We start from the raw sequence: 23,980 nt of genomic DNA on the forward strand, positions 1-23,980 counted from the left end.
AGTGGCAGCACAGGTGGGTTTGGCTAAAACTACCAAGACTCTAGTTGAAGTCAAATGCTATATGGCAGTTTAACAAATCGATGACAATAAATGACCTGAAGAAGATCCCTAGAGGATCAAAACGTGGTCATGGACTACCAATGATGTTGATCTTTTCCATGGAGTTGGAGTGTGGGCTCTATTTCTTAAGATGATAATGTGGCATTGTGAAAAACAGACCAATTTTCCTTTTTTTGTTTCTCTGTTCCTTTTAGAGGGGTCTGTTTATTTGGATTTGATTGCGGGCTGCCACTAAATTGAGACCTTTCTACTGAAAGTCAGTGATGAAGCATGACCTCACCTGCTCCTTAAGCTCAGCCAGCTGGCCAGAGAGGGCCACAGTGACGGTGCTTTCCAGTTTCTCCTGCAGAGAGCGCATCTCGTTCTGCTCACTGTCCCCTTCGCTGCTCACCAGAGACATGGCTCTCATGCGGGGGAACCAGTCCAAGTTCTTCTCCTGGGAGGAGAGGAGACACAGGGAGAGACCAGTATGAGAGAAAGACAAAGTGGAAAATGGAGGTGGAAACAGTGGGCTGAAGGACAGATGCTGTGTTACGTTATGTACAGAAAAAATGATTTACGTAAATATTATGGAATCACTGGAATAAAAAAACAGATAAACATAAATGGCTGGAGACGGACAGTTCTATGGGAACTGGACGATGTTCCGTAAATGGCGGTGTGAAAATGTCATACCAGGACCGCAGTCTCCTGGATACAACAGGCACTTCAATTTCTCACCCACTCCACAAACACATTGCTGATGTAGGAATGAGTCACTGTCACATACCAACAACAAAACTTTCTAGAGTGTGTATGGGCGTGCGTGTGCATATTTCTGTTCATAATGAGTTTTATTTTTCCCAGTGTAAACAACTGCAGTGGAGACAGAGCCAGGCATGCAAAGCATTCCCACGAGAAAACACAGACAGCGAGCAGCATCAAGCTATTACATTATGTAACAGACTTAAAGTGTGCTGATGTGTCTGTGTTTGTACATCTGTGGGTACGTGTGCAGCGGTATGTATATACAGTATAGAGGTACAGCAGAGTGCGAGAGTGCACGTTTGAGCGTGAGATAAGTTTCAGCGAGACGGATCGCCATCAGCTGATATTATGTAATAACCCTTTTTTTGCCAGTTCCAACGATAAAAAAGGGTGCACAGAGTGTGGGATATGACTGGCACCGGCACACTAGGTATAGTAGGAGGAGTGAGGTACTCCGCTTACATAAGAACAGACTACAGCAATCCTCAGTGTTGGGTCCATTTTGACACACACCAGAGTTAAATTAACACTGATGATTTGATAGTGCCACAAAATATTTTCCGATGGGGGTCAGGCGGTCAGCGGCCAAATGCATATTAATTTGGGGGTCCATGACATGGAAAAGTTTGAGAAACACTGCTTATAGCGCACTAGTCCATGTGCTTATCACATCTCATCGAGTGGAAGCATTATCAACATGACAGATCACAGGACTCCTACTGTAGTTCATGTCCAACTTGGCTCCCATGTAAAATGTATGAAAATTATGTTTTCTCTTCCAAAATGGTTGAAGCACATTTATATAATTTATAGCAATGGTAAAAACAAGAGAAACACCAATATGCCCACGCACACACACACACACACACACACACACACACACACACACACACACACACACACACACACACACACACACACACACACACACACACACACACACACACACACACACACACACACACACACACACACACACACACACACACACACACACCCCAATAATTGACACTTTACTTTACAAGTTTACAGGAACTGAGGTTTGTGGACTGCAGGTGCTTTAAGGTCACGCCGGGTGTCATGAAAACAAACACAACAGGAAACATATATAGAGAGAGAACAGGGCCTTGTGTGGCAGGTAAAGTGACAACGACAGTGACATAAACAGACAAGCAGACATAGTGACCAACAGAGTAGCTGCATGAGACTGAGCGGAGCTTCTCCGTATGAATTGAATCCTTCTAAAAAAAGAGCTAGCCTGTAAAATGATGGGCTGTCAGACGACAGGCCTCACGGGAGCCAATAGAATTTCAAGACAATAGCTTCCATGCCTCATGCTACCCAGAGAACAGCATAGGCACTGTGCACTCAAAGACAAAGATGCATCAGCACAGCAAAACTAAGGGCTTACAGATCCCCATTTTACAAAGCCAGCTGTGACGAATGGATTCGCCATACACAGGGACTTAATAAAGAGAGCTAGGAGGCATTAATAAGGATTAATATAATGTACCCTTTGAACATAATATACTCACTTATGCAACCGAATGCTGAATTTTCTTCATCAGACTAAAGTGATAAGGGTGACTGAAAGTAATCTGAAGAAAACTAGCCCACCCTGTCTCTATTGACCACTACAGTACAGTACAGTACAGTACAGTACAGTACAGTACAGTACAGTACAGTACAGTACAGTACAGTACAACTGTACGCTTCACCGAACCATTTGAACACCTCAGTGAGCATGATTATACAGACAGTCATGTGCCTGTCACTGTACTGCGGTGTCTTATCACGTAAGAAAGCTAAGCCACCACTCAGCAGCAAACAAACCTCAGATGTCGACTGATACTGATAAAACACCAATTTTAAATAAAATATTCAACACTTTTCTTTTTATCTGGTTTAAGTGAGAAGATTAAAGAAGACCTAAAGTATGATGCATTGTATTTCCCGAGATAGTAGAGCGAACATTTCATTGGCGATCACTTTCCTTCCTCTACCCTGTATAGGAAGCATCTGAAATGAGAAATTGGCTGTGCAGAAAATGTGTTTCTGTAAACCCCCGCAAAGCAATGCAATCCAATGGCCCCCACTTTTGGAAAAAAAGGAAAGAAAGAAAGAAAGAAAGGTTTTAAAGTATTTTTAAAGAATTTAAAAAATAGCAGATCTGCAAGATCAGGTGTCACGGTGTGATGCGTCGTGTACTTTTTGGAACATATTGAAACTTAAGTGGTTAACAGTATAGTTCCATCCTCCAGGTGACTTCAGGTAACTTCTAAACTTGTAATGAACAACTAGAGTGATATAATAAAGATATAATGCTGTAAAAGACACAGGAAAACACACACGTACACGCACACACACACGCGCGCGCACACACACACGCACACACACTGCAAGTTATTCAGCATAGCATGAAAGAAACCATGTAAACTGATGATTATTAGGAAAAATTTGCTCAGTACTCTGTGCTTTATCTTTGCCACCTCTGTTAAAGTCCTAGCCCTAAGAATAAACAAAGTTCACCTGAGAGGACTGCTGCACTCACCCAGTCTCCATCATAAAGAAGGATATACTTCATGCTATTAAAGTCAACACCAACGAGGTTTTATTGTTCCAACTGCTAGATAAGAACAGAGCATTGACTGGTGGATAGTGTAATGCACCGTATGATTTGTGCTCAACACTGGTGATAGACTGTATATTTATACTTGTATTTATTTATATAATATATATTTGTCTCCGCCGGCAACGTTGGCCCGATCGACCTGAAACTGTGCACACACACTCAATGGATGGCAGAGTAGAACCTCTGCTTCACCTTTGCTTTTACTTTTGCCTGTTATAGCGCCACCAGGGGGACGATTTTCGCAAAACACACTTTTTATATTACTCCTACATATTTTGTCCAAACATCACGCAAATCAGTACACAGTATCTCAGTATCTGTATTTGTGTTTCATTCTTACTGATGATGCGGCTATGACAACTGAATATCCCTAAGGAGTTGGGGATCAATAAAAGTGTATTGATTTCAAAATAAAACTGTCCAATAGTTTAGGGCCAAAATATATTTCTCATGTTGTGCTAAATGTATGTTATAAACCATCCATATATTTCAGGTAACCTGGAACAGGTCTGCTTTCTGACCAGGGTCACAACTAAATGTGTAGAAGCAGCATTCAGTTTCTATGCACCACATCCCAGAAAGGTCTGCTACAACTCTATTCTTTTAAATCCAAGCTGAAGACTTTTCTGTTCGCCCACTGCCTTTTATTGATGTTTTTGATGCATTTATTTTTGCTGCATTGTAACATTATTATCATATTTTAATCAGTTTTTTTTTAGCTTATTCTTATTTTCTATTCTCTTAACTATTTAGCAACTGTTTTTAATTGTATTCAAACGTCCATTTATAATTGTTTCACACAACGCGAACCTAAATAATTGCGCAGCGTGCCAGTCGCGTAGTTCTACGCGAAGTGGTCTTTTTTTTCTCGCAGGTTCACATTTCATTGTAGGCCTCCCTCAATTTTTAGACACATTTCATTGTAGCACACCCGGATATGGAAATATCCGTATCCGGAGATTTTCGTTCCCACCCGCCGCCGCTATAAATCTTCCCCTAATCCGCCATTATCTTGAGTTTTTTTTCTCCTCGCTGAACGCTGTTTAACATAAACCGCGACTACTGCAAAATGGAATGTCGCCGATTGAAACGGTCTTCTCTGGGCCACTCACACAGCTACCCTGTGTGTCTACAAACAGTTTAACGCGCGATCTTAAGGTATTTAGCGAGGTCTGTGGCGACGTGAAAAAAAACAAAAAAACAACAATAAATCGCTGGCACTGGTGAGTACATTATGATATTAAACTCTGGCGTGGAATGTGTTAATGTTTTGTGTGAAGCAGTTTGAATTGCCTCGTTGTTGAAATGTGCCACGAATAAACCTGCCTTGCCTTATCATACATTATCTTATTTTAGGATGTGCTCCTTGCTATAGATCACCAGCTTAGATGCCACTTTTCTGTTTCACCCTTTTCTGTTTCCGTTGGCAATGTGTCCCAGTCGCGTTGCCAAGGAAATGCTGGGCTCATGGTGTGATAATAATTATGTGTGTGTGTGTGTGTGTGTGTGTGTGTGTGTGTGTGTGTGTGTGTGTGTGTGTGTGTGTGTGTGTGAGAGAGAGAGAGAGAGCCACAGAGAGACAGAGCGAGAGAGAGTGAGAGAGAGGGGACTTGTGGGGACACGTGCCAGGCAGGCAGGGGTGAGCTATTAGCTCTATTAGGCAGTGGATATGGGTTATGTAACAGTAGTTGTGGTTGCTGCGGTACCTGCTAGCTGGTCATCATTTTGCATTGCCACACACAATCACTGCGACCACATCCAGGCTCACATGCACACACACACACACTCAATATAATGGGATCCTATTCTTTTCTTAGAGCTCCATTACTCTGTCCTAGCCAACCACATATACACCACTCTGAGAGTGTGTTGCCTGAGAAGGTCATCAGGTTTCAGTGCAATGCAGACAGGGAGAGGGGAGGAGGAGGACCTGATCATGATGAATCCAAACCGCCACACGGTAAGCAACTGTAGTGGATATTTAGAACAAGTTAACCACATGAACCTTAGTGTTCCTATTCTGGGGCGTAGTAGCGTTCCTGTTTTCGAGATCTACAAGCACAACACATTGTGAGCTTGTGGTTTCAGCTATTTTTCGGCGAAGAGATTTGGTGTAGAGGGGAATACTTGCAGATCTATTCTAGAGCCATGGGAGACCCAGTCCACTAAGTATATAGGATTTAAGTGCTTAAAGGAACCATACTAACATTAATACATATCAGTGTCTATTCACAGCTTCGGCCTTTCAATATATCGTACATAAACATAAACCATGTCATGTGTCATGTGCAATTTTCACAAATCTTTAAGAGAAATATTGGAAGATTTAATTTCCACCCAAAATACTAGGCTTATGTATGACATATTGACAAAGACTAAAACTAAGGACATTTTATCTATGATTTTTGTTACATTTAGTTAGTTTTGTAAACACACAATATAGTTCCTGTTAGATCTCCTTTTTTGTAAAGCCTTTTTTTATGTTTAAAATGTTTTTTCCAACTCTAGTTTTGGTCATTTAGTTTTAGTTTTAACTATAATAACCCTGCACCGGTGTACCATCCAGCCCTCTCCCGCAACCTGCTCTCTACTCTGCGCTCCGCTGCATGGTACTGTAGACACCAAATGGATCACTCTGATGCGGAACTGAACTGCCATGGAATCATTCCAAAGCAGACATCTTTTCCACGGTATCACACAACAAAGTGCTGTTTTAAACATTGAGAGGCCATTTGGATATCCTTTGTTTTGGAAAAAGTTCAACTGTAATCTCCTGCTTGTGTACATGCAAAATCCTGACTCATCATTACATCATGATGCACCATTACCTTGGCCTGGCAGCTGAGAGGAAAACTGTTCAAAGTCACTGCTGATGCATATTACATGATGCCTGTCACCTCATTGTTATGCAAATTATGCACAGTTATGTAACCAATATGATCTCCATTGAGGCTGAATGATAATCAGAAAAAGGCCTGCGTGAATACATTAACCTCACGGCAGCACCTTCCCTTCGTCACCTTACATCTCACCTGTCTCACTGCAATGATTATCATACAGCGGGCTTGACTACAGCGGGTGAAGTCAAGCTTGTTAAGTATGGGTTCTATTTAACTGCACTGCCTCCCAGCACGTGATGAGTTTGCCAGAGCACGTGTGTTACCTGAGCAGCGACACATCTCCATCCACCAACAAGGGATATGGAGAATAAATTGGGATGCCGGGCAGAGGGCTAGATGCTCACAGTCTCATTTTGGGCTGTTTTTTTCCTCTCTCCACGCGCGTCTGGTGCAGAGGCAGGATGTTCTCTAATGCACTGTGTACGCCGCCTGACTGAGGAAACAGATTAAGACCAGACACCCTCAAACTTCAACACTATGGAACCTGCATGCTGACTAGGAAGGCTCACCAAAAGTTATTTGAATTATGCTTATTACTAGACCGGCGCCCTTTGGACGCCAGCCTATTCGGCGCCAGCCTACTTGGGTGCTATGTGAGTTGGGAATGGTGCGATTTAGGAATACTTATTTCTTTTTGTACATGGTACTGTACATTTGTACATGATGTAGTTGTACATGATGTAGATGTAGTTGCTATAATTGCCGTTTTGACATATTGAGGCGTGGACTCAATTTCAGGTGATTGGCGTTTTGCTTTGCATCGTCGCTCCAGGACATTACGTCTTGACATCTCACGTTCTCAACTGTCTCATTTTCTCTTATATTGCCTTCATGACACAAATGGGTTGCGGAGCTCAGCCAATTATATAAACCGACGACACGAACGATATTCTGAAAGATAATCGTGCTTTTTCGGTTCTCGGAAACCGTTGGTCCGTCCGAACTTCCATTCGATGGGACACACCTCGGGGTCATATGAGACACTCGCTGCAGGTTTGAGACCATTTGGTTGGACCTTTTCCGGGTTGTGTAAGAGTGACAGACAGAGATTTGGTGAATTAGTAGAAGGATGCTAAAATCAGTAATAAAATGCTGGGAATAATTATTATGTAATTATTGAAGTGTTTACATTACAGCAATAATCTGGGTTTACATGCGTTACTCAAACGTTAGATTTCCCTTATAAAAACCCATATCGGGTGAAGCGGTTGTGTCTCACAGCTGCTTATTAAAACATGCAAGGCATGTCTTCCTACTGTACGTTCATTCAGTAGGGCTTCATTCAATATGCTAACGAGAGTACAGCTCAGCTCAGCTCAGCCAGGTGGACAGAGTTCTACCCCTGCTTGAGTTTCATCAAAGGGCTTCTCACATTTAAATGCCCAAATACATCTAAACATTGGCAAAGAAAACAAGAAAAAAAACAACAACACCTGTGTGTGTGTGTGTGTGTGTGTGTGTGTGTGTGTGTGTGTGTGTGTGTGTGTGCGAGCTACATTTAATCAATGCTGCTGGGTCCAAATGTTCCTCAAATAATAAACAAGATATAGTAATAACTTCAGGGCCTCCCTGTCCAATTATGAACTATCAATAGTAAGTAACTATGTGGTGAAGCCGACCTACAGTATACAGGCTAGCTGCTTGTATAGGTCGGTACATGTGCTAGTGTGTTGACGTTCTACGTTTCTTTAGGGCAAATGGAAATAGGAAACATTATTAATACTTAACCAATAAGAACAAAAGTGCTTCACAACAATAATGTTGGTGTAACAAAATTTCACAAAAAAATGTTGGTGCTGTTTTTGTTTTCTTCTCCACACATCTGCTGCAGCAGGCACAATGTTCTCTAGTCTAAAGCACTGTGTACGCCTCCTGACTGAGGAAACAGATTAGACCAGACACCCTCAAACTCCAACACTATGAAACCTGCATGCTGAATAGATTTCAATTTTACTTCACCAGGCCCTTCAGGCTTTTGTGGCCTACAGAAGTTGTTTGTGCGTCACACAGAAATGTCCTGAATCATGCCATCATGTGCCTTGCATATAATACGAGAATGTATCACTTGTGTTACTGTACCTTAACCAAGCTGTCTGGCATTGAAGTCAATAAAGCACTACTAACCTCAATCATCTGAGCCACGTAGCTCTCAGGGCCGGTGTACTCGGTCGGTTTCTTCACCCTCAGCAGAACCATGAAGTTAAGGTAGTGCCACATGTTGTGTTCTGACTTGATATGCTCCTCAAATGACACCGTCTTGTTGTAAAACTTGTCTCTTTCCAGCCCTGTGATGAAACATTGGCAAACGGGGGATTTGTTTGTGGGGATTAGTTTGCGGGATGAGGTGTGTGTGTGTGTGTGTGTGTGTGTGTGTGTGCATGTGTAAACTAATTATCTTTTCTTTTTTTTCCTAAAAAGATATTGTCACTTAATGTAAATTAGTTTGTGTTTGATAAAGTGAATAATTATAATATTATTATTGTGTAAAGCACAGTTGAACACACACCACAGATGAAGCAAGTGGTTTTAAGGATGTCTTCCTTATTCTGTTTCTCACTCCTCAGGGCGGCGAAATTGTCAATGATCACACCATTGATCAGGTTGAGAATGATAATTATCACAATGAAGAAGAACAGAAGGTCATACACCACCCGTGCAGCAAACAGAGGCTCCTGTGTAGTATATACATACAAAGGTAAAATATAAATAAGGTATGTTGACGTTAATCAGACATGGGATTTAACTGCACGGCATCTCTCTTAAGTGCGTCATAGTCGCAGTCTCCCTGTGTCTATCTATCTCTGTCTGTGTCCAGTGCACTTGCACTGGACACAGACAGGGTGCCTTGGTGTCTCACCCTATCAGGGTGACACAAACTGGTGAGTGGAGTATACTGTCACGTTTATAAATGCATGTTGTTGTTAATCATAGGCCTTTAATAGATCTAGAATATGTCATTTCCATGATTTCAAGGAATTTGCTTTGACAAAGATTATGCAGCAACACAAATTAAATGATTAATGTAGGGCCAAGTGCATGGACATAATACAAGACTTGAATATAGTGCAACTGGAGAATTACCAAGTGTACAGACATTAGACAAAAGGTGATATTCCCAGATGTCAAATGTATGTTACCCTACAATGATATTTGATGGCATCATTCAGTCATGTGGTTTCCTGACCTGTTTAGAGGGCCTCCTGAGAATGTCCCCCACGCCTCCTCCATTCCTCAGTCCCTGGTTCAGTACCGTTGTAATGCACATGAGCAGCGTGTCACACACCCTCTCCGTCCCGTCATCCTCGGCTATCACAGGACACACACACATATGCACACACACATATGCACACACGCACACACACACACACACACACACACACACACACACACACACACACACACACACACACACACACACACACACACACACACACACACACACACACACACACACACACACACACACACACACACACACACACACACCAAAATAAGTTATAGAGATCGAACGCATCTCCTGTGAAGCCTATGAATGATCCAAGCACCACCGAAGAAGAGTACACCGAGAAATCACGTGATCACAACAACAAAAAAGATCGCCTCCTTTGTTAAAGGATTCACAAAAGTCAAATTTTCTCGGATTTCTGTTGTTTTCTACGTTTTTCAAAAAACAAGCCACATTCAAACGGCCATAGCTTTGGAATGGCGGACAATTTTTTTCTTCTCGATTCTACCGGACCCCCGTGTTATGAGCCAATCTCTGTGAGGACGGCGGTCACAGAGAATATTCCATGATTTTTCAAAGGTACAGTAAAATCGCCGTTTTGGCTGGCAAGGGGACGGTAGATGATGGTTTAAATCTGGCAGTCAATGAGTTAACTCTACATTTACTGTGTATGAAGAGAGAGAGAGAGTGTGGTCACGTGCGTGCCCCTGCAGCACAGGTGATCCACAGACGTACACAGGGCAGGAGAACAAAGACAGGCATGACTCACCCCTCTAGGACCATCATGCTGTGTGTGTGTGTGTGTGTGTGTGTGTGTGTGTGTGTGTGTGTGTGTGTGTGTGTGTGTGTGTGTGTGTGTGTGTGTGTGTGTGTGTGTGTGTGTGTGTGTGTGTGTGAGTGAGTGAGTGAGTGAGAGTGTGAGTGTGAGTGTGAATGTGGGTGTGTGCGGGTGTAACCTTTAAGGAGCTGCCGACAGCAAAGGTCTCATGCCTGACATGTCTTTAACCCTGTTTTCCCTCTGGGATATATAAAGTTTATGTTATCTCATCTTCCATGCACAAATGCATGCAATGTATACAACATACTGTCACACTAGATCTGATATGTGTAACAATGAGACTGAAAATAACACCAGTTACCCGGAACTGACAGACAGGATCACAAAAAAAAGGAAAACATTTATAACTAGAAAAAGTGCTCCTCGGAGCACAGGTCTCCGCCAGGTCAGGTAGGTTATTGTGGCCTCCTGGTGGCGCTATAATAGGCCAATGTGAAAAGGGTGGCATTTCTTCTTAGGCCTTTCAATCGGACACTGCATGCATTCATGATTTGAGGCATTTTGTTCCAAAAATGTGTTTTGCTAAATTAGACCTGCTGGTGGCGCTATAACAGGCCAATGTGAATGTGAAAAGGGGGGCATTTCTTCCTCGGCCTAGTGGGAATCTGCATGCAAAATTTCACGGAAATTGCACACTGCGTTCATGTTTTGAGGCATTTTGTTGAAAACTGACCAATCCTGCAAACTTTGGAAGCCACTGTAAGCCAAATAGGATGGAATATGAAATATCGGACAGATCCATCAGAATCACATGACTATGAAGATGCAGTGTACCAATTTGCGTGTTTTTTGGACAGAATCTGAAGGAATAATCTCCAAAAATATATTTTACATAAGTCGGCCTCCTGGTGGCGCTGTAAGAAGCAGATGTAAAAAATGCAGTCCAGATGTTTTTCCTTGGCCTCTAGGGAGTGTGCGTGCAAAGTTTCACGCAGATCGGTGCAGTTATAGTTAAAAATGCAAATTGGCCAGTTATAGCGCCACCATGAGGCTGATATGAACATTTTCAAGTGGCATTTCTTCCTTGGCCTAGTGGGAATGTGCGTGTGCAATTTTATGGAAATGGCAAGCTGCGTTCATGATTGGAGGCAGTTTGTTCAAAACGGACCAATCCTGCAAACTTTGAAAGCCAACCTTAGCCAATGAGGATGCAATATGGGAAATCGGACAGATCCGGGTTGATCACATGACTATAGAGATACTGTGTACCAATTTGCATGACGTTTGGTTAAAAGCTGTAGGCGTAATGGGAAAAAATGGGTTTTGCACAAATCGGCCTCCTGGTGGCGCTATAACAGGCCCATGTGAAAAATGTGGGGCAGAGGTTCTGAATTGGCATCCAGGGAGTGGGTGTGCACAGTTTCGCAGCGACCGGGCCAACGGTGCCGGAGATTAGCTGGTAACACACGGACAGGACACACACACACACACACGCACACACACGGACGGACGGAAGGACGGACGGACGGAGGGTAAAACATACGGCCTGCCGGAGACAATAAAGCTTGGAATCAAATTTCAGTGAACTTTCTGTTGTTTTCAGTAAACGCTTACCAACAGCAGAAATGGATGAGGGATCAGGGCAGCTGTCTCTCACACATGCCTCACCAACCACTCTATTACTTAAAAAATCCTTTGGACCTGGAACGAGAAGCACGAACACGAGTGACTTAATGACACAGAGAACTGTCATTATAACAAAGACTGGCCCACGTGTGACATGTGACAACTAGCTGTGAGTAGCAGCAAACCCTTTACATCAACTCTAATCAAATCAGATGACACTAGAAAAAGTGCTCCTCGGAGCACAAGTCTCCGCCAGGTCAGGTAGGTTATTATGACCTCCTGGTGGCGCTATAATAGGCCAATGTGAAAAGGGTGCCACTCTGTCTAGTGGGAATGTGTGTGCAAAATTTCACAGAAATCGCACACTGCGTTCATGATTTGAGGAATTTTGTTAAAAACTGACCTATCCAGCAAACTTTGGAAGCCAATGTTAGCCAAGTAGGATGGAATATGAAATATCGGACACATCCATCTTGATCACATGACTATAGAGATACTGTGTACTGATTTGCGTGATTTTTGGACAGAATCTGAAGGAGTAAGAGCAATTTTATTTTACAAAAGTTAGCCTCCTGGTGGTGCTCTAAAATGCATATGTGAAAAATGCAGGGCAAAGGTTTTTCTTTGGCCTCTAAGGAGTGTGCGTGCAAAGTTGCACGCAGATCGGTGCTGTTATAGGCAAAAACGTGAATCGGCCTGTTATAGCACCACCATGAGGCTGATTTGAAAGTTTTCAAGTGGCATTTCTTCCTGGGCCAAGTGGGAATCTACGTGAAAAATGTCACGGAAATCACAAGCTGCTTTTATGATTTGAGGCATTTTGTTCAAAACGAACCAAACCTGCAAACTTTGGAAGCCAATCTTAGCTAATCAGGATGGAATATGGAAAATCGGACAAATCCGTGTTGATCACATGACTATAGAGATACTGTGTACCGATTTGCGTGTTTTTTGGACAAAATCTGTAGGACTAATATAAAAAAATGTGTTTAGCAAAAGTCGGCCTCATGGTGGCGCTATGACAGGCTGATCTAAAAAATGTGGGGCAGAGGTTCTGCTGTGGCATCCAGGGAGTGTGTGTGTGCACTTTCACAGCGACCGGGCCAACGGTGGCGGAGATTAGCTGGTCACAGACAGAAGGACGGACGGACGGACGGACGGACGGACGGACGGACGGACGGACGGACGGACACACGGACGGACAGGGGGCAAAACATACTCTCTCGCCATGCCTTTCGGCCTGGCGGAGACAACTAGCTAGAGAGACTTTAGTGGGGAATTGTGTAAACTAAGACAGCAGGTGCTGGGTGGGTGGATAAATGTAGCTGAAAAAGCTACAAATGCACATCAACATAGCTCTGAGCAGCTCAGGGTACAGCTCAGATCAGCCAGGTGGACAGAGTTCTACCCCTGCTTGAATTTCACCACCAGACTCTCCAAAAGGGCTTCTCAATGAGGCTGACAAGACACAGGGTCAGGGGCTCATCCAACAGTAGCTATAGGAGCCAGAGGGAGTCGAGTGGAAGTGATGTGGTATGTTCAGCTGTAGCAGGGAGCTGGAGATCAGGGACCTCCTGGAGGTGGATGGTTGGGCACAGCATCGCTCAGGTTCAGTGGAGCTTCCGTCATTCCCACAGGCCCAACACGGCTTACAGCCAGCAGTCACAGACGGAGCTCAGTCCAGCAGATTACATAATCCAAAACTGTTATGCCATGCACTGTTCGGTGATATGCAGCACAGCGCGGCTGGCCACTAGCTTATGCAACAGGTACACATGCCCACACGTGTAGCATTAGCAACCATGTATAGAATTACAACCCCCTCCCTCAAAAAACTAAACAACCCTAAAGTAGAAAAGAGCACTGCAGCGCAAGTCTTCGCCAGGTTAGGTGGCCTACCCAAAGATGTGCCAGTCCTGGTGGGTTGCAGCTGGCACAACACAAGGAAGCAGGGGGTAAATAGCGTTTCTATAACATATGGTTGAGACTTTATGCATTTGTGGCAAGAGAAAACACTTTTGGAGGTGTGCTCTCTAGAGGCCCCTCAACAAGCAATTCTAATTTGGGGTTGATTAGATGTGTTCATGATATATGGCATTTTTGCAAGAAATAGGCCCCATCCACAATTTTTTAAAGCCAATTACAGGCAAACAGTATGGATTATCAAAACCCTGTTTGACGGACATTGTCAAATCTCTTGAGATCATTTGTACCTAATTTGGCATTAGTGGTACCCAATATGGGTGTAAGGGAAAATTGCTTTAGGCTCTGTGTTGTTTAGACTCTAAACAACATTTGAATCACACATGGAGAGGCCTCTAAGCTTTAGAGGCCACTCAATGTGTGATTCAAATTTGGTGCAGATCAGATGTCATAATCTACACCTCCTGGCATTCCGGCCTGGTGGAGATGATGAGTGAGTCAGTGAGTGAGTTACTGAGTTAGTGAGTCTCCATTTGTCTGCAAACAAGAGATTTGTTTATTGTCTTCACCAGGCCGACAGGCCGGGAGGCAAAGACTATGTTTGCAGCGATCAACATGCACACTCCCAACAATCCAAGGAAGTCACACATGTTTTCAAATCGGCCTCATGGTGACGCTATACCAGGCCTCTTTATGCTTTGGCCTATAACTCTTGAGCCAAAGGTTGTACAATCACATTCTTCCATTCTGCTTGGCTATGATTGCCTTCCAAAATTTGCGGGAGGAGCCCAAACACACACTGACAGATACACACAGGAGCGATTGCAATACCCTGCCATACATCGCTGTGGGAAGGGTAATAAGTCCACAAATCTCTGACTTCAACGGAAATCTAATTAGCTCCATCTGGAGTAAAATCGAGGTTTTTGACCTGGTACAGGAAGGCGCTCCACCTCCAAACGGAAGTCATCCTTGAGGAAAAGGAAGCCGATGATGGAGAAGAAATAGACAAGGAAGATGGCCAGCACGGCCGTCAAGACGATAGAACGGCCGTTCCTCGTCACGCTCTTTATAACGTTGAGCAGTGTCTCTTCTCGGATCACCAGGTCAAACAGCTAAGGGAACACGAACCACATGGAACATCATCAACAATTATGCAGTTCATTCATACAGAAAATCTATCTTTGTCAAATCAAATCTAACATTTAATTTATCACTGCAATGGAATTGAAATGCCTCACCAAGAAGCTGTAGAAGAACTCGTGTACAAAGAGGCCCAGTCCACTGATGAGGGCATAGCTCAAATGGTAGATGAAGAGCCTGTCCATGAACACATCTTTGTAGCAACGAGTGAAAGTTACCTGGGTGTCCACGAAGGAGCTCACGAGAAAGACCAGCTTGTTAGTCAACTGAAAGGGAAGAAAATGGCAAAGCACTGCAGAGGTATCTCAGAAAAAGGGACTAAACAGCTAGAATTACGATATTCCTCCACAACCCTTTGTCAGATATCATGTGACTTACATTGGTGGCTCCCATCAGCAGCAGAGCAGGGCCAAGGCCCACAGTGTAGATGGCACGCAGTATGAGAGACACCAGGAAGAGCACCAGGCCCCACGGCTTGGGGAGGACATCCATGTACAGCAAGGGGGTGAACACCACAAGAGCCACCCACAGCAGAACATTCCAGAAAATGGTCAAGGTGCCTGGGCATGGGAATAAAACATCATCAACTAATTAATTATTAAGTGAACCAAGTGCTCTACTTGTGAGGCGAACCAGACATTCCTGGTTTTGACAGAGATGCGTTCCCGGGTTGGATGAAGAGTCCTCGAGGAAGACACTCCCTGTACTCTAACTGCCCCCAATGAGGGTGGTACAGTACGTTGCATTGGTGTGTGAATGGGTGAATGACTGTGACATGCTTTAGACAAATGTACCTTCTACAAAGAGAACAGGTTTATTCCTTTGTTACACTCAGGATGGAATTGAGCAAGCACCGCATCTGAAGCTAGTTCATTATTACTTGTAATAATAGTCAGATCATCTCACCCTCGTCTTCATCATCACCAAAGGGGTAGAAAACAGCCACGGAGATGTTAAGCAGGCAGGCCAGGTAGAAGGAGATACTCCCCCAAAGGGAAATGTTCCGTGAGAACCAGAAGAGAGCTGTATTCTCTGTGTATGAAGTATGAACACATTAGGGTGCTTTAGTAGAGGATAGACTCACACAAGTATGCACACAGTCGTACAAAAACACACATACAGTATGCAAAAACAGAGTAGGCCTGAAGATTTATTATGTTAATAATGGCACCCAGGCAATGGCATTCTGCAACATAACATTATAATCATCCCATGAGTGTTGATGACAGTTTCTGTTGGGGCGATCATTATCTCTTTCACTAGAGAAACCACAAAGTCTCATTTCACAATTCAGGGACTTACTTCTAATCTTCTCCTGCCACTTCATCTCATTAAAGAGGTTGTCGAACTGCTTGAAGAAGTTATTGACCTTGCTGCCCTGGTCATCTCTCTCTGTGGTGGTGAACACGCGCTCCTTTGATTCCTCTGTCATGTACTCACAGATGTTCGGGATGGGAAATACTATCTGTTCCATGGTGCGGTCATGACGCACAATCTGGCAGATACAAACGTGCAATATGTCATTACCAGTCATGTCAAGATACTACAGTGAAACTATTATAAGTGTAATTGAATTTGTTGCATGAGACTGAAATGGTTCATCCATCTTTTTAATGTGCGACAATGTCTGACGAACAATATGGACTCCGTGTGCAAGATCCTTTAGTCTGGCCCTTCACCTGAGACCAATTTGCTATGGAACATCCTACCAGGTCATGGCACACAATACAACTCCCAATCAAAATTGTGATACTTAAAACTGTATGGTATTTGGTGGATAGTTCGGATAGAGACACGTGATGCCAAGACCTACCTCTATCTGAGCGGTGTGGTTGGCATAGAATTTAAGAGCATTAAGAGCAGGTCCCTGATCTCCCTGCCCTGTCCCCGGTCCCGACACTGTGCCTGGCTTCAGGCTCTGCTTAAGGATCTTATGGTGTCTGGCCAACTAGGAAGCAGGAAAATAATACTTTATTACAACACATTATTCTCTCACCACATGCTCAGCTCAAACACACAACTGTAAGGTGGACTGGAATGAGATGCTTTTGTTAAATACAGTAAGCTGTGTTCTTTTATAGACATTCACACACAGTACAGGGGTGTGTGTGTGTGTGTGTGTGTGTGTGTGTGTGTGTGTGTGTGTGTGTGTGTGTGTGTGTGTGTGTGTGTGTGTGTGTGTGTGTGTGTGTGTGTGTGTGACACACACACAGCATTTCACACAATCTACACACACACAAACAGGGTCACACAATTAATTGAAAATGGTGATTTTAGGTTTCACATTGATCTTGCAAGGGGGTACTAACCAGAACAATGTACAATCCATCTCCTCAACCACCACGATCACAGAGGTCATTACATACCATTTGGCCAAAGATATGTCACCAATAGCAACGAGCAACAAGGCGTGATCATTAAAAATCAGCATCATCAATAATCGCGATTAATAATCGTGATTGCAATAGCAAGCTAAATTGTTGTGATCATAATTTTAGCAATAATCATGCAGCCCCACAAGCACAAGCATTTTCTACCTGGTGACTCAGAATGTAGATATTATGTCCAACGTCTCTAGGTTTAATAAGGAAAGTTTGGGTCTCCTCATCTGGGTCACTGTCCATTCCCTGAGCATAGACCTCCTTCATCACATCCACCTGTCAAGACAAAGGCTTTGCAATTCAAAATCACTTACATTCAACTGAAAACAGACTTGTTTGACACAGCACATTGTGGATGCATTTGTGCATTCTGCGTTGGCACTTACCAGTTCATTGGGTCTCATTTTGAACAGTATCTTCTCTGCGTTCTCGCTGTCTTGGCGACTCTCCATGATGGCCAGCAACAACTTGGAGGCATTGTTCTACAAGACAGACCCCGACTGGTGACCTTTACATGCAAAATAACTGTACGCTACATAGATGACAGAGAGTTCTGACTATCATGGTTGCATGGATAAAATATTAACCTGGGACTGTTTAATTGAGAGAAGTCACAAAATACTGTATACAATGTCATTCCCATACGTAATCCTATTTTCATTTTTTATCTACAAGGGAGATTACCACTACTATCATTTCATTAAAAAACTACGTTTTTTTAAACCCGTGCTTCATATTGAGCAGAATGCAAGGGCTCTCAGAGAGACAGGGGTTTCTTACCTTGAGTTCCAGGTCCAACCGATGCTTCCCCAGGGTGTTGATGTCATTGACGATCAGTGCGATGATTATGTCAATACCATTCGACTCATGCTTGACTATACAGGACTGGTTAAAATAAGAGGGACCATGGTTGATTGCATATCACTTCAGATAACAACAGCATGTTAAATCGTCTCTACTCCCTCCCCCATGGGGGGGGGGGGAGTAGAGACGATTTATTTAGTGAAAACCAAGTGATGTGGTCCCTACCTGATTCTCATGACAGGGTCCCTGGCAGTACTCTGTGAGGGTCTCCAAGGTCTGGCGGACAAGGTCCACATTGCTCTCATTGATGTAGAGGCCCAGCAGCCCCAGGCCTCCAGTGGTGCTGCCACAGATACAGTCCAGGAACTGGAGTGTCTCACACACCAAGTTGTAGTTAGTCTTGTTGTTCTGGTTGTGCATAAAGTTCTGGAAAAAGAATAAATAAAATAGAAAGGTGCACTGAATAGAGTCCAAATCTCCACTAAGGATGCATGCCCCAATAATAATAATGTATGCATATCTTTTTCTAAATACAGCCGCTATGAAAGAGTAGCGCAGCATGTGATTAACAGTTATACATCATCTCTACTGGCTTCCTCGCTCTCTGTTTCACATGCATTTATTGTCTTGGTGGTGACCGTACTTGAGGCTGTCTGGGAATCAGATCACCTACGTCTACGTGCCCCGATGCTTAGGGCATTCACCGAATAGTCGAATATTCGAATATTCAAATATCAAACCGACTATTCGACTATCAAACCACTATTCGCTTATTCTATAAAAAATAAAAATAAAAATAAAAAGTCAAGTCATCAATGCCATTGGGGAAAAAAAATAAAAAAATAAAATAAAATATTTTATTTTTAATAATCAAATCGATTAATCGACTATTCGAATACTTATAGGTCGAATAATTCGAATGCTAAAAATCACTATTCGTGAATGCCCTACGCTCAGAATGAGTTGAATATGTGCAAACATTTAAGACTCTTGAAATTTGTGGCATGTTGTCATGTTTATAAATGTAAATTGTGTGATGGTAATCTAACAGCATCTTGCACTGGCAAATTTGCATGTCTGTGATTGAGTAGTTCTAGTATATCCCATAAGCTGGAGGCACAGGTACATTGTACTTGGCTAGTTAGAAGTGGGACATTTATCCCATATCCTTGCAACAGAATTCTGAACAAAACATTTTGAAATAGACTGTATTTGAGATCTGAGGTAAGAAAAATTATGCCTATCAGTGTGTGAGATTAGCAGTGGAAAGAAACACAAAGACAGGGGAGAGTGTGTGATCTCCTGACAGAGACAATAAGAAAACAAAGTGTCCAAAGTGAGTCACCATATTCAATATAAAAGCTACCATTTATAGAAAACCAAGCTTTTAAGTTATTTCACTTCTTAACAACCAGTACCTGCAGGTCTAAGTTATGGTTCTCACAGAGTAGCTGCAGGTAGCGCAGGATGGGCTGCATAATGGCGATGGCAGGGCTCATCTGAGTTTCCACTACGGCCTCCTCTGTCCCAAACACCTCGTCGCAGGTCTGACCAAGACCCTCCAGCAATGCGTCTGACTCCCTCCTGGAGGCCTTTGAAGTTGCATTAGAGGCCTCCTTCAGCTGCCCTCGCTTGTCCTCACTCGCAAGACCTGAGTCCTTCCCTATAGGAAACAAAGGACATACAGAATTAGAGCCAAGCTATGGTCGTTTAACTGAAGTCTTTAGTTAACGGGCTTTAGTTAATGTTTTTTTTGTTAACAGTGAGGATTGATGATAATTCTGTTTCTTTTTTTCTTAGCCCACCATCACACCGATATGAAAGAGATTAATTTAACACTGCCCGATTCTGATTTAAATCAAATGCACCTGCCGGTGCAAACCCTGACCGCATCAACATCCACAAGGAATCCAACACATCAAACCACATCTTCCTACAGTGCATCTCTAAGTTCCTGAGTTATTACTATGCAATTTTGACCTCAACCTTGACTGTGACCTTGAACCCAAAAGTTAATCACCCCTTCAGGGAAGCATACAGATCATTCCCACCAATTTTCATGACAATCTGTCCATCCATTCAAGTTCTTTTGTTCAGGAACACAGACACACACACACACACACAGAGATCAGGAGTGATTTAATACCCTGCCACGCATAGCTGCGGGCAGGGTAATAAGTTAGCAATTGAGTGACCCCGTTCCAGAGGGCATGCTGTTGAGTGGGGTTTTAGAGTATGAAAACAGAGGATCTCCATACAATGGTCTTTTGATAGGCTTGTGATGTGGGCCCTCACATGGCCTCTAACATGTGACCGCAGGCACAGGGAACAACACTCTGCTCAGAGGTCAGGAAGGCTGCAAAGATCACAGATACACTGTACTTTATTCAAACTTCATACTATACTGTACGAGGCAGCAGTAATCCCTGCTGGATTAAGGCCCCTATGTCATTACAGGGAACTGTGAGTGACCCCTGGCACTATCTCCATTGTAGGCCAAGCTGAACTTCAGGCCACACATTGAGTCAAACACAATGATCGGCCAGAGTGGATCCAGTCTTGTACAAGAGCATGATATGGGTTTTATACACTCATAATGAGTTCACATTTGAACCTAGAGCATGAGAATCAGTTCCCTGCCCACACTCACTCACTACCATCTCTATGGCCAAAATAGCATAGCTTTGTTCAAAACATGGAAGTGACTCAGCAGCGTTAACACTTCCAAACTCTCAGCTCTACACTCTGCCAATGGCATTATACTACCATTCTCACTTACACCCTCCACCCCCATCAAACAAGTTGACGGACACAGTGGATCGGATCTCCTGCTGGGCCAGACGCATACGGTTGAAGAACACCTTGAAAAACCCCTCCGACTTCTGTTCCATCTGAAGATCTCTGTAGAACAAGTTCTGGGTGGAGTGATAAAACAACACTCAGAAATGGATGTTTGGGCATCATCAATATTCATGGCTGCAGTTTTATCAATGTTATGTTTGAATAAATGATGATGATGATGGTGTGTTGAGTGCCACCATAGTGTACCTGTATTTGTGTGTTTCCACCCTTGAGGAGGGCGATGCCCAGAAGGATGCTCTCTTTAAACACATTGTCGTTCTTGGTGTTGACGATGAGGTTAATGATCAGCTCTGTCAGGTCTTTGTGTAGAAGACACTGAATTTCTGTCATATTACTGCCTGGTTTACTACTGCATGGCTTGTCAGAGTCCACCACTGGGGACCCTCCTGTGGAAGTGCAATATTCATCTTATATGCTGTATAGTATACTGTAGTGCACACACAGTATAAGTTGGTTATTGGAAATGATGGCTAACTTTTCTCAAAGGTCGGGCAACAGATAAGGGACAACTTCAGATATTTACCTACTACAGAATATCTAGACAACATCAGTTACTTTTTTATATAATTATATGGAAATTACTTAAAATGAGAAAAGTGCATCACAGATATCACAGTAATGGCATCACGAGTGGAGGAAGTTGCTTGTACATGCTGTAAAGACTTAAAGGTGATACAATATTGGCCTATAAATGTACATTTTTAATGTCTAGCATTCAAAACCAGATATATTTGCAATGCTCTGGAAGCATTTCTACTGTTGAAAATAAAATGTAATGTATATTGATGGTGTATTTGTTGAGTGGTGTTGTCAAGCAGCAGCACGGATATACCACTCCTGACATCACAGCCTTGAGTGAAATGTTGGGGAGGCGAGGTGGAATTAGGTGTTCAACCACGATTTCCAAAATGTACATAACATTAGTTTTTATGAGAATGTCAAATTATATTATATATATTATTATATTATATATATATATATATATATATATATATATATATATATATATATATATATATATATATATATATATATATATATATATATTATATTTAGGTAAAGTTTTTTTGTTTTTTACAGATTAGCTCAATTTCCAGTGTTTAAAAGCATCCGTTTCCCTGTCTTTAAAGAACATTAACGTGTAATAATCCAATATACTTATTTGACCGGAGTCCCCCATGGCTCTATACTAGGCCCCCTCCTGTTTTCACTCTACACTAAATATCTTCGTCAAAAAATTTCAATCTACCAGCATTGTGAGCCGGTAGATCAGCTATTTTCGCAGTTCACCCCAGATTTGGTACGCTAGGGTTCATGTGGTTAACGTTCTCAGTACCTCCAGATGATGGCAAGACACAGCAGCCTCCTGATGAGTCTGATTTGGAGGGAAGCCTTTGATTTCCAAAGTAACACGTGAGGAGAGACTCTCTTAGCACTTTTCCCTGCAGAGACAAATAATGAATCAACATTAATTACAGTGTCTCTTCTATACCAGCCTGAAACTAGGAAATCAACACACAACAAACACTTCTGGCTTTGACGTGGTAATTTGATTCATTGCTTTCACTGCTCCTGAAAATGGAACACAACATTTTTATCTAATATATTGTAGACATACATATTTATATATCTGTATGTTTACTATAACATAATATTATACATTTAACTATAATGTTATAACACTTAAAGGTAGGGTAAGTGATTTACTTTGGTTAAAATAAGTGTTAAATAGCTCTATGTTCTGATAGTTCTCATTGCTATAGAGCATGGGTTTTCAACTGATTATGAACCAGGGACCACCACCCTGACTGAGAATCAACCTGGGGACCACTGTTGTGTTGGGAGGGGGGATATGGGCGTGGTGTGGGGGAAAAAGCTTGAAATTAAATAATGACTGTTGAGGCCTTAATTTAATTTGTTAATTCGAGGTGAATTAAATCAAGCCCTTAACAGTCATTATTTAACTGAGATATGCTAGTGGTCCAGAGCTCAGAAAAGATTGAGAACCACTGATCCATTCCTTTCCCATGGTTGCCCCTATTCTGTTCTCTTAACCTTCCATATTAAACTCATGTTAACTGATTCATTGCAACATATGTATGAGCAAGCACATGCAATTGATATGGGCATATTGTCTAATGTCTACTAATGATGACTCAACCAGGAAAACCGGTACGGTGCAGTTTCCCTTGAAATTCTAACTCCCATTTCTGTGGAAGTTCTTGACATCCGACTTCCAAGTAACTGACAACATTGATGCGTCATCATACATCATACTGTTTCTCAACTAGTGGTCGATAAAATAAAATATGATACAAATCTTCACTTTCCTACATTACTAAATGCATGGTCAGGGACCACATGCAATACCTTCACGGACCACCAGTGGTCCACGGACCACCAGTTGAAAACCCATGCTATAGAGTGTTTGTTCATGTCTCTCCAGTTCTTTATTAAACAGAAAATGCATTTTCAGTGCTCTCTCCTGATTGGCTTAAATTTCGTCACCTACCTGAAAATGTACTATATTCTGTTTACTAAAGAGCTGGAGAGACCCATGTGACCGAACAAACGCTCTGTAGCAATGATTACTATCAGAATATAGTACTTCAACCTTTTTAACAAAAACTAATATAATACCAAAAAATATCACTTACCCTACCTTTAACATCAAATTAAGCCAAGCCTCTGTGAGAGGTACAAACAGGTTGCAGTTTTAAACCTAGTGGAACTGATCAACAAATGACCACTGACTGAATGACAATGCTCCTACTAAAACAATGGGTTGGGGGTAAACAAAAAATCTAATTAAGCATTGTAGTGAGCCAGTGTAACAATACCTTCAATACACACAATGCACCAGGGGGTGCAAAAACTGCCTGCACCAACATATTACAT

General features: G+C 42.6%; 1 protein-coding gene across 1 annotated transcript in view; it reads right to left on the bottom strand.

The window, feature by feature from the left end:
• LOC308092562 (inositol 1,4,5-trisphosphate-gated calcium channel ITPR2-like) overlaps window positions 1–23,980 on the bottom strand; it is a 79,663-nt gene that overhangs the window by 2,564 nt on the left and 53,119 nt on the right. Inside the window, exons 37-55 of the mRNA XM_080438528.1 lie at window positions 22,419–22,524; window positions 21,269–21,468; window positions 21,000–21,135; window positions 19,639–19,883; window positions 18,446–18,646; window positions 18,197–18,301; window positions 17,803–17,898; window positions 17,573–17,692; window positions 16,849–16,983; window positions 16,338–16,530; window positions 15,942–16,067; window positions 15,414–15,595; window positions 15,134–15,301; window positions 14,824–15,007; window positions 11,958–12,044; window positions 9,524–9,645; window positions 8,846–9,011; window positions 8,464–8,624; window positions 341–496 (exon numbers count right to left, since the gene is read on the bottom strand). Coding sequence (XP_080294654.1) covers window positions 341–496; window positions 8,464–8,624; window positions 8,846–9,011; window positions 9,524–9,645; window positions 11,958–12,044; window positions 14,824–15,007; window positions 15,134–15,301; window positions 15,414–15,595; window positions 15,942–16,067; window positions 16,338–16,530; window positions 16,849–16,983; window positions 17,573–17,692; window positions 17,803–17,898; window positions 18,197–18,301; window positions 18,446–18,646; window positions 19,639–19,883; window positions 21,000–21,135; window positions 21,269–21,468; window positions 22,419–22,524 — 2,889 coding nt within the window. The remainder of the gene's footprint in view (window positions 1–340; window positions 497–8,463; window positions 8,625–8,845; window positions 9,012–9,523; window positions 9,646–11,957; window positions 12,045–14,823; window positions 15,008–15,133; window positions 15,302–15,413; window positions 15,596–15,941; window positions 16,068–16,337; window positions 16,531–16,848; window positions 16,984–17,572; window positions 17,693–17,802; window positions 17,899–18,196; window positions 18,302–18,445; window positions 18,647–19,638; window positions 19,884–20,999; window positions 21,136–21,268; window positions 21,469–22,418; window positions 22,525–23,980) is intronic.

The sequence above is a fragment of the Gymnoscopelus braueri genome (assembly GCF_963280865.1).
Source record: "Gymnoscopelus braueri genome assembly, chromosome: 9".
NCBI classification, from domain to species: domain Eukaryota; kingdom Metazoa; phylum Chordata; class Actinopteri; order Myctophiformes; family Myctophidae; genus Gymnoscopelus; species Gymnoscopelus braueri.